We start from the raw sequence: 12,409 nt of genomic DNA on the forward strand, positions 1-12,409 counted from the left end.
AGGAGAATGCTGTGGGAGACGGTGTCAAAGGCCTTACTGAAGTCCAGGTAGACCACATCCACAGCCTTTCCCTCGTCCACTAGGTGGGTCACCTGGTCATAGAAGGAGATCAGGTTGGTCAAGCAGGACCTGCCTTTCATGAACCCATGTTGGCTGGGCCTAATGCCCTGGTTGTCCCACACCTGCCTTGTGAGCACCCTCAAGATTAACCGCTCCATGATCTTCCCCGGCACCGAGGTCAGGCTGACAGGCCTGTAGTCCCCGGATCCTCATTCCGGCCCTTCTTGTAGATGGGCATCACATTGGCAAGCCTCCAGTCATACTTCTGACTTCAGAAACAAGCTCACGAAAGATGGGAATCCAACTTCTTTTGCAAAGACAAACTAGCCAAAGACAGGGGGAAAGAAGATTTATTGCACTGACCTGCAAACTCTATATTGCAGTTTTCAACCACCTTCTGTGGTTCACCTTCAACCACAGCAATGCAGTGTGAAATTGTTTTTTCCATCTTTGATTTCTTAGATGGACAAGAGGCTTGTGTCACTGCTATACGGCCATTTAAAGAACAGAAGGTAAAAATGTACCGGGACAATGAGAACTCTGTAGCATTCCAGGTAGACAGTTGAAAGGCCCACAAAGAATAAATTTTCTCATTTCTGTGGACATGCAATCATTCTTACATGACAATCCAGCATTTTCTGGAGATTTTTTTTTTTAAATGTATATATACACGTATGTATATATAAGCCTGTGTTTTTTGAAAATAATCACAAATTGAACTGCTGGCTTCTGCAGATAGCAATGTTTGAAATATTAATATCTAGACCAGAAATGTCCAATAGTGACTAATACCAACTGTCCAAGACTGACCAAACCAGGTTGGTACTATTGTTTGAAGCCCTCTTCAAAGGCTATTACTAGGAAAAAACAACCAAAACCCCCTTCTCTGAAGGCCCTATCTGAAGCTGGTTATAGGAGAGATTTTGATTCCTGGAATACTGTGAATTCAGTTAATTTTTTTTTAAGGACATCTACAGAGTAAAACTAAGAGCCTGATCATCACCTGAACTAAGTATAGCATTATAATAGCTAGTCTCATCAGCTTCCTGATAAAAACAGTTCTCAGACAGGAAAGCTGGAGGATTTACTCACTGACAATTTACAAACTAAATAAATTTGGTATACTCAAGGAATACAGAAGTAGTTTTCCCCTCTTCAGCTAGTTCATGCCCCTGCTTTTCTTCTTATTTATTCAGGAGACACAAGAACCTAACTTATGATATAACAAAGCTACACCTTTATTCACAGGATACCAGTGTGTATACAAATGCCAAAATCAATTTCCCAACATTATTGCACTGCTGAGAAATTGTTACTGGTTTGGAGCTATTAAAGACATAAGTTCCAAGTCTCCTGCTTCTGAATACTGTGTAGCCTTAGAAAAGTCCTTCACACTAGGAAAGTCTCCTTTTCCCTACCTTTAAAGTAAGGAAAATATTTGCCAGGTTGTAAATTATTATGTGATTAATATTTGAAAGGTGCTTTTGAGTTGTAAAGCAGTAGAAGACTTAGAGTACTAATATAGAGCTAATTTACTCTCCACTAGGGTCCTAAAATTGTCCTATACTTACATTATATTTTATTAATATTTCAGAATTCATATTTTAAAAAAAATCATATTGCTCTTCCAATTTACTCCAGTTGTAATGATATTTGACTCCAAACATCTTTTGCATTGTTCTGCTAGATGTCTATCCCATTTTTACATGATTATTGAAATGTCTTCAAGATCAAATTGTTTTATTAAATCTCTATTGTTCTAAGACTAACTCTATTGTTCTACACAAAACCACCTAGTAAGATAAACAGACAAATATTTTACAGTTTTTTGTAACTAAACAGATGAACATTGTCATTATAAGCGAAGACATGAAACACTTAGGCATCTGTTTATCAAGCTGATGAAATTTTCTATAATTACACTTTAAAAAACTTCATTACTCTTACATCTTTAGAAGATTTGTGTACAGAGGAATACAAAACTGACCAGTACACTGTATTTATATATTCGCTAGTTCCCCCTCCTACTCCTTAAGTGGAAATATTTTAAAATTGAAATTCAGAATTACATTCTGGTAAGTGATGACTTTGTATTTTCTGATTTGTTGAACCGAAGGCTAGATGTGAATCACTCTTATCCTACTAAGCAGCAAGGGCCAAAGGCAAAACAGGAAAAGATGTGAGAATTCATTTTTGTTGAGCCATTTAATGTCCAGCTTAGTTGTAAACAGAACTCCAGGGAAACCAACATCTCACACTTATTTAGAAGTATCTCAGGGAAAAAGGTTCCCCTTCCATCATTTACTGGTAAACTGATTCAGAGAACTTAGACACGATGAACTTGCAGTCCATGTATTTCAGTCTGGATCAGGACTGTGCTTTTGAAATGAATCCCTTTAATCTCCCCACTTACCATGCTTTGATTTGCACTGAGGAATGCACAACTTGAATACTTTTCAGATTAAACTAAAATACATGATACACTCCAAGTGTGCCCCTACTATGTTCTGATTGCTAAAGACTGTTCACATTCATGGGACAAGACTATAGCTAGCTGAACTGCTGCCCCATAACATGTACAGTACAGACATCAGGTCCTCACTATCAACTCTTCTGTCCTGTACAGAGTACTACTTGCTAGTGCAGACAAAAGTGTTAATCTTGTAAGGCCTCAAGCAAACTCTGTTTCAGCAAAATAACTGTTAAGTTATATGGACCACATGATCAAGTCAACAGTTGTCAACTGCCCTTGAGTGTGCTCTACCCTTAAAACCAAAGTGTATACAAAGCAGTTCACCTTCATTCATAGAGGAGGACACAATTTTCTATTTGCCACAGGGTAAACCTGCAACGCAATGAGAATTACCACAGAACAGCTGATGCATCCAAACTCACTGGCCTGTCAAGCTATGAGCTAAAGGCACATTGTGTCCTTCAGAGCATCATCTCTCAGATGTCTAGAACCTTCACGTCAGCAGTGCTCCTTCTAACGCTGCTGGAGAAGCGCCATGCCAAAGGCTGATTTCAAGGGAGCCAGGATTTTGAAGCCACAGTTGCCTTTAATGGAACTATGATTTCACCTTCGAGGTTTCTTAGCAAGATAGAAGCGATAGCAAGAGGAGAAATACCTTTCGGTGCTACTTTCCCCTCAACTACCTCAAAGCAACTAGATATTCTTAACAGATTTATAGAATAAAAAAGGTACTTGGAATTGGATGTCTCATGACATACTCAAAAATAGACACGCTCTCACAGAAAACATCACGGTGGTATAAAGCACTTTTGAGACAGAGGCCAATTTTCTATTGATGTAGCAAAGCGGGACCTACTCACAGGAATAAAACAAATACTATTTAACTTGAACATTCCTAAATTTTGGGGAAGAACGGTTCTGTATCTTTGACATAAAAGTTTTATTTATCTTTTCAAGAATAAAATAGCAATTTGATCAAAGCTGCTAAAAATAATCTGACATAATTATAGCAGTCCAATAGAAGAATAACTGTTTTAACATGTAGGGTCAGCAGGATAGTGGCTGAGTGGAAAATAAAAATCAGATGCTTGGTTAACATGAGTCCAACAATTCATTATTAAAGTATGGTTAATAATAATCAATTTAGTAAAATGAAAATAAATCAGGACTGTTTCCAGAAAGAAGAGACACTAGTGCTTTTCTATTAATGTAATTTAGTAAAGAAAAAAGAAAAAAGTCATATTTGTAATGTCTTATTCAGTAAAATGATCAAACAAGTAAGGATATTTTAGAATTGTGAAGTTTCAACTAAGGGTCATTTTGCCTCCTCATTATTTAGACTAGGACATTTCATTCATGGACAATGTATCCTTCAGTCAAACCTTTGAAATTACAGACTTAAGATAATAACTAGAAAAAATAAAATGCCTTGCAGCTGTATGAAACAAACTAGCTCTGAAGCCACAACTCTGCAGAGATCGGAAAGTAGAAAAAAAAATGAGAAACTTGCACCAGCTTGATTGTAGTAGCACAGCTGGGGAAAGAAATGGTATTTTGGATCAAGTACAGTTCAACATATTTATGAGGGCTTAGTGCAGTCAATTTAACAGTAGAAGAAAAATACGCTGTAAAAATATTCTCTCCAACATTTCAAATTAAATTATGCTAAATATTTTTTAGGTTATCTTTTTGAAAGCAATTGTTGTGGTTGGTGGAAATATTAAACTTATTAAACTTTCTATTTTTGAAGATTCCCCCCCCGCTAGTTTTTCCACCTACATATTGCCACACACTATTATAGATTATTGGGGTGTCTTCTAGTGGTAACAAAAACTTAATTTGAAATCAATTTAAAATAGACATATTAGTGTTTCAAGAAACAACATAAAATGATCAATTTTTAACAGCCATTCCATATGACATTTTAGTAGTTGTTAATTAGGTAATTTAAACTTACCCCTAGGTTATATATTGATATTTTTACATTTTTAAAAATTAAAATTTAAAACATGCTGTATATTTTTTAAAATGTTTAAGTAGAAAACCAAACCAGAAATGAAAGTTAATTTCTTCCTGAAAAGTTTATGGAGTTTGGTTTTAGCAAATGAAGATTTTCTTTTGGCTGGAATAAGTCAGTTTTCTATTCAGAAGACTTCAGTTAATGAAGATATTTCTTTTGACCAAGCGAAATTCACATGTTCTAGTTTTGGATTGGCTTGACATGGATTTTGTGCCTGTCCACATTGCTATGATATCCTGTGGAATTTCCAGTGAACGCTGTATGGTGTATGTATACATTGTACTTTGATTCTATGCTACATTTGCAAAAATCTGAGTAAAAAATGGGATTTGCATGAAGTAGAATGCTTTGTTATTTCAACACTATGAAAAATAAAAACAAGAATCTTCCCCTCTTCCGAATTCAATTTGCTTTGGAATATGAAAAGTATTTGGTTTGTCTATCGGAGTTATTTCTTTCTCTTTCTGACTGACAGGGTGTGGGAACATCCCAGGGGTTGCATTGTATCATGGAAGGAGTAGTCAATCCAAGGAGATCAATCTATAGAGGGGATTGATTACATGAGGTATCCGAACGGTACTCCTGTGATACCCTACCTCAATCAGTTACAATATTCAGTTACAAAAATGTCTGGATAATGTTCTAAAATTTGCTTCTGAACTGAAAGTAAACATGGAGAGCTTCAACTCAGCAATTATTCCACCTGAACACATGCTTCCGAATGAAAAAGTCAATGCTTGACTGCACCTTTATTCTAGTGCTTAGGAAGAGAAAAAACAGCGCATTAATGAAATGCTGAAATATATTTGTCTTTTATGTTACCACTAACAGGACAACAATGGAACGAGTGCTGAAGATATGGCAAAATTACACAATGAGAAAATTCTCAGTATTAATATGTACTGACTGCCCAATTATTTTATTTAACAGCAAGAATCACAAGGAGTACATTGGAAAGAAACTGTAGGATAACATCAAACATTGCAATATGCTCCGATTGCCTTACAAAAACACAGAAAATTGACAAACTACTTTATAGCACTTCCAAGCTTTCTATTTTAAATGTCTCTTGTTCTGTAGAAAATCCTGTGTGATTCAGAGTCCAAAGATACTTGCTATGCACAGCAGCATCTTGGTACCAAATAAACAGCCATGTTACTGGAAGACTAAGAGTAGTCTGCAACTTGAAATGACAAAATTTCCCAAACCGTATTCTGGAACTCAGGGAGGTTGACTCCATTTAAAATGGATATAAGATGTTTTTGTTTGTTTGTTTTTTAGCCACAACAAAGAAAAGACACTGGTGTGAACCCTGGATAAAGCTCCATGTGTAGAAAGCCCAGAAAGCATGACTGGATTAGGGGCAGAACGCACACAAATCGTGCTCTTTACCCTTAGTACTTTCCCTAGAATCTCGCATCTGCAACAAATAGCTCTGACCACACTTCTTCTGTAGTAGTAGAAGCAAAACCAGACACTGTCTGCTCCCACTGCCAAATACCTGTGAGAAAGACCTGCCACAATTTATTCTCTCTTCCTATAAAAATGCAGTATGTTCAATTAACATTAGAACTGCTCCCCCTTAATCAATACAATCTACATTTCCTTTGTAAAGCAACATTCAAGTTCATGGAAAATGTATCACCAGGCTATATATTAGTTCATTTTATTTCTTTCTTTTTCCCGTTTTTCTTTTAGCACCAGAGAATCAGTGCTATTATCTAATGTTAATTAACACATTTCTTTTACAAACAGAGTTAACTTACTTTATACTAGGGATGATGGAGGCAGCTGGAAGAGGGGGTGAAAGCCGTGGAGGGACATCATATTCTTCATTTATCAGATGACCATTTGAAAAGACCTGAAAATTGCACAAGTGTTACAATGGGTCTCTCCTCCTGTTTATCATCATGGATTTTCACCAACTAGTTATTACAAAATAGAGTTTGAGAAGATTATGAGTAAGGGCTTTCCTAGGAGTTCACACTACAGAGCTGTTATCTGAAGTGACTCTTTCATACCTGTTTCAGCTCACCCCATTTGGGAGCTGTAGAACACATTAGTGTAAAACTTCACCAAAAGAGGGAGTTCCACATCACGGCTACTAGATGGACTACTCAGTTAGAGCTGAACTGCTTGGGGGAGAATTAAGATTTTGAGATTGCAAACCGACCAAAGGGAGAGAGATAAGTACAGTGGGAAAACAACAGATACAGCATGCTAAACATGTTAGTGTTTTTTAAAACTCTGTGATACGGTGCCTGCCAGAATCCACCCCTCTACCCACAGGATTGTCTTCCTAATTCTTGGCTTTTACCAATAGCAAAAAGATTATATTACAATTGATATCAGGGATGAAAATTCATTAAATGTTTCCCTTGTGAATGTGCATACAGCCTGAAACGATAATTCAGAGTTGTCGGTTGCTCCACTTAACCAAATGGCTTAGATCTGTAACCTGAAGACGATGGTTCAAACAGCATTTGGTTAAAAAAATACACATATAACTTCTCCAGACTACAATGGCACTTCTACACTGAGTGGTTATTCTGATTTGAGGAGTTTTCATTCCATCAGCTTCAATACTGCATCAGACCACAACTGGAATGCTATATGAAGATATAAACCCAGTACCCTTTTAGAATCAGATGAAAAGCTATAGCGTTTTAAACAACAGCCTAGTTCTAAGTTAAATTTTGGTGTTTTGCCTCAATGCTGATAAAGGCACATTCTAATTATATATAAGATCATGGACTTCTTAAGCACCTTTCATCATACATGTCAATGTTCTTTACCAATACTAATTGAATTTCAGTAACGTACTTTCAAAACAACCGAAACATCCATACAAAAAAAAAAAAAAAATCAAAATGGAGACAGAAAGATTAAATAGCTTGTGATGTTGGGAAAAGCAAATAGAGAGAAAAATTGATGATTTATAACTACCGTGACTTAACCACAAATCCATCCTTCTTAGCACAAGCTATGTAGTCTTCAAGAAAAAAAAAAGAGCAGCAGCTTTGAGTTAATAACCTGCTCCATGAATAAATTACTGAGCTGCTTTGATAAAACTGATTAGAGCGGAACTAGGAATTTTTTCTTAGGCCATCACCACTTGATCTCTTTTCAAACCTAAGCCTCCCCAACTGTACATAGTCTTGCAAGTTGTCTGAAGCTGCCTAATGCCAGAACTACTCCCTCTACGCTCTCCTCCCCAGATATCTTCAATTAACATATAGAAATAATCCTTCAATTTTTTTGGTAGAAGAAACACCATAGTTATAGATATACATACTATTCACTGCAACCGAGGACAGGAAAACATACTTCTCCTGTGGGTGACAAGCAGATGCCCCCTAGCCAAACCAAGCTAAACAATCAGTAGAAAGGTTGCAAGTGACAACTCTGAACACCCCCAGCACTGAAAATGGATTATTAGACATTACACTGGACATCTGTCCAAGAGAAGTCAAAAGCTGCTATGGACAAATTACAAAAATGTACAACCCCAGCAGCTGGAGTTCTGATTTAAGTACAAAGGAGGAAAAATTCAGCTAAAGATATGTGTAGTACTGTAAACAACTGCCAAAGAAAAAGGGACTTGCAATGCTAATTATCCTGAATAAGGTTTAGAGTATTGATGATAATACCAAATCAAACAATGCAATACTGGGGTTGTGCCACTGAGCACTTTCAAGGATGCTGCCCATATAGCCAGTGCTAAAGATACAATAAATGATTCTACATTTAGCTTGGCTTTGGATGTATTTGTTTCCTCTTTCTTAGGGTCAAGGCAGGTTAGATCTTTTCCATTAGAGTATACTGAACATCATGACTGATTTAATGCTCTTTTGAAAATAATGTTTTACTGATGAAACACACAAGTGACCTTTAGAATATTTAGCTTTTTATGTTAATGCACACAACCTATCTGACAATTTAAGTGTATTTGTATACATCATCTGTATATATAGCATACATTACAGTCTGAAGAGGTTACCAAGTCCTCACCTCACCTATGACAGAGGTAGCTGGAACATCTACTATTCCATCAGCAAGTGCATACACAATTTTAGCATAAGACACTTCCAAAGTGGACCTGAGATGCTATATAACTATATTACAGTATACAGTGCTATATTATTATCATGGACCAGCTATGGATAATTTGCTAAAAGACTATAGCAAATCTGGAATTTTCTCTCCAAGCCACTTTTTGAAGGTTTCGTATTAAAATTGTAACTTAGACCCTCATGTACTGTTGCTTTACAAATTACAGTATTTAACAAACCATTTATTTATGACCAGCTTGTTATTCAGTATCAACAGGAAAGATTCGGAAACAGCAGATCAACACTGACCAATATAAACAGTACATTAGCCAATGCAAGACTGCTGCCATAGGGTATCAAATTAGGATTCAACACATTCAGCTCATTTCATACCTTGGCACCTTCTGTAGGCAGCTCGTGACGTCTGTGTTTCCTCAAAAATCCTGGATCAGAACTTATGCGGTTGTGCCTTCCATTTATGTTTGAAATGGCAGTCAGTCCTGGTTTGGGAGAAGCATCACTCCCTATTCGACATCCTACTAACTGACTTGTCCCAAACACATCTCTGGGACACCAGCCTTCAAGGGGCATCGGCTGGTCTCTGGAAGGCACGCTTTCCGGATGATGCAGGTGTCTGCTTATCCTGTTGTCTGGTGGAATTGGAGGGGGTCTCTCTGGTGGGGGCGGTGGAGGATCACGCAAGGGAGGTGGTGGTGCTGGCAAAGGTTTGTCTTGTTTCCTCACCATACAAGGAGAAGACTAAACAACACAGTAAGTTTTTTAAAAAAAAAAAAAAGTTACATATAGGCATGCGTATTTCTCTCATGATCAAGTATGGCTTTACCATTTCTAATTGAGATATTTTCAAGACATCACAAGAGTACTTGCCAGTAGGTTAAATGTTAGTTTTGTCTTTGCATTCTGCAGACAACCTGGCCTCTCTTCAGAAAGCATGCCCCCATTTCTGCTGTTGCATGAGTAACCCAAGGAAGGAGGTGAATGGGATAAAAGAAAACTGACTGAGGCAGATTTATCTGACTCATAACTTTTTTCCAGAATCCTTTGCTTTGGTCCTTTGAATCACTGCTGAAATGAATTCTAAGGAATGTTTGGAAAAAGCTGAAAACCAAGTTACCAGGGGAAAAAAACAAACAAACAAACCCCAAACTTATACAGGTAGCTGTAGAGCTTCTAAGAGCACAAATCTTATAAAACAAAAACATTTTCATTAGGAGTGAATTACTAACAGCATTTTATAAAATAACACCCAGGCCAGGTCTTTACAAAATGTTTTTCTCTTACCACCAGCTACCATAAGAAATACAGGGAAGATGATTTCCCTTGGGAGGTGTAATTTTCATGGACTCTGGTAAACCTGCATATTATTACCACTTGAAGAGATGAAGGCCACAAAGGTTTTAAAGTAAGAATAGTATTTGCCCTCACTTCACAGGTTAGCCCACCTTTATTCTTCAAACAGCACCTCAACATGTCACTTAGATTGAAAATAAAGTTATTTTACCTTCAGGTCTATTCATATAAATAGGACAGTATATTAAATAAAGAAGTGTTTAATTCAGCTGCTACTTAAGGAAAATAGTTATTCTCACTGTCAAGGCAGGAAGATAATGGCTAGGTCCAAATTTTTTATTATAGCTTATAGTTATAGTTCTCCATTGCAGAAAAAGAGAAGAGTTTTTTGACTGAAGTAGTCATCTTGGCAGGACGAAACTGTCATCTTTTTTTTTTTAAACACAAAATTTTTAAAGTATGAAATTATTCCTTGTTACCCCAACCTTATTTCCCTTTCACCCTCCCCCATTTTTTTTTTTTTCTTCAGGAAAAGTTTCAAGGAAAACCCCAGCATTTTCAAAATAATTTCACTGAAAAATTTAAAGCAATATTAATGGTATTTCTGATTTTCTGGTTTTTATAAGACATGAACTTTGTAAAAATACGGTACTATAAAATTTATTTTTAATGGATGTGCCAAATGTTTAGCATACATCCTCAATGTGTCATAAATTCCCTTGTATAATATAAAAAGTGATGAAAGAAGCTTAAAGAAACTATTCAAACTTCTATTTTTTTCCTCTAAATTATAAAGCGCTAGGATCTTAAAGAGGTTGATTTTCAAGCTTGAAGTAAAAAAGGGACAAAATAATTAGGGTACTTCATATGGGATTATTATGAGCACACAGGTTTCAAGTTATGTTTTGAACTTGAATTTGAATTCATCATCTAAAAATCAAAATTTAAATCTAACTCCCCCCTCTATACAGCAATCACAACAAAACGATCAACTCATAATAGAGAGCAACATAGTATTTGTTCTCATTCATGCTTATCCACTCAAAAAATCATTAACTCTTTAGTATCATTAGTTTCACAAAACACAGCACACAATTTATTAGCTATAGAGTCATTATTATTTCCCTTGAAACTTGAGTCCTAATATATGCCAGTTAAGGTTTTGAAAGCAGGATATCTGCACATATTTTTCTTGTAAGGATACTGTGGAAATTGAGCATAAATCATCATCAGAGCACAACATATAATCTAAATGATATAATGACCTCAAAATCTATTTTCAGGAAAGCTTTCATTTCTATCTATTTTCATGAATCAGGGTTTATTACAGAATTGATCCATTACAGCAATGTCTTTAAAATTCTGACCATAACCAAGTGCATTATAATCATCAGACAGAGGTCACATTTGACTAGCACATGTAGCTGTAAACATCTAACTATGTAAAGTATTATGCAAAGGGACAGGCACTCGCCAAAGTCAACGGAGGGAGATAAGAGATAATCAATGTGGATCTAATCTAAAGTTTTTCTAAGCTACAAGGAATTAAAGTTCTTTTGGACAGAGCAAACTCCTGAAAAAGAAAATACACATGGAAAATTTTGTAATAGTCTATCTTCCAAAACAAAAAAGCAAGCTCACCTTGAAAACAACTAAATACAAATTCTCAATATTCATATATAAAGAAATAATGGTTCAGTAAGACTTACCTTTGGTGATCCAGTTGGGCTGGCACATGGTGATCGTGCTACTCCCTTCTGAATAAGATCCAGACGAGGAGGTACAGGTGGAAGACTGAGATGTGGGATTTGCAGGGGGTCTGGAAGTGGTTTTCTTCTTTGTGCAAGAGGGGAAGATCCTGGGGAAGTCACTGGTGAATTCTGCCTCTCATTGCACTTCAAAACAGAAAAAAAAATATTACTAGTATTTACCTGATGACCAAGTATACAACTTCCATTCCATGACTAAAACATTTGATACTTGTCAGGTATGTACTAATAGTCATTTACCATAATGGACACCGTGCTACTCTTAATTAATAGACAGTACAGGTGCTCAGCTTACGGTTACTGAAAAAGAAGTCAACAAGTAATTCTACCCCAAAACTAACTAAGATCCATGTTACCTTGTGATGAAAATAAAAGAATATATATTTCAGTAATTTGTTTAGAAAAGAAGCAATCATTGCCATACAAAAGGAAACAATCACAAATGCAGACAGAGATTCTACTGTAGTACTGCTACTCTCGATGACCTTTTTATTCATAGAGACTACTCCATCTAAAATTCTATACATGACTGTTAAAAGCCGTATGCCTAGGATATTGTCTGTTAACTACAGCCCATTTTCAAATCATATTTCCATAGAAAATGGAATGTATGTGTCTTCTGAAAACTTATGAATCAAAATCATCAGCATTTTAAGTATCCATCAGTGTTTCTCTATGACAACCTTCTCTTACGCAGTTCTGCTGTACAGAATCACTAGGCAAA

General features: G+C 36.2%; 1 protein-coding gene across 1 annotated transcript in view; it reads right to left on the reverse strand.

Moving 5' to 3' along the window:
- Window positions 1-12,409, reverse strand: part of CBLB (Cbl proto-oncogene B, E3 ubiquitin protein ligase) — a 129,350-nt gene that overhangs the window by 18,332 nt on the left and 98,609 nt on the right. Inside the window, 3 exon segments of the mRNA XM_009321370.1 lie at window positions 6,320-6,414; window positions 8,999-9,364; window positions 11,626-11,811. Coding sequence (XP_009319645.1) covers window positions 6,320-6,414; window positions 8,999-9,364; window positions 11,626-11,811 — 647 coding nt within the window.

This window comes from Pygoscelis adeliae, unplaced genomic scaffold, assembly GCF_000699105.1.
Source record: "Pygoscelis adeliae isolate BGI_AS28 unplaced genomic scaffold, ASM69910v1 Scaffold363, whole genome shotgun sequence".
Taxonomy (NCBI): Eukaryota; Metazoa; Chordata; class Aves; order Sphenisciformes; family Spheniscidae; genus Pygoscelis; species Pygoscelis adeliae.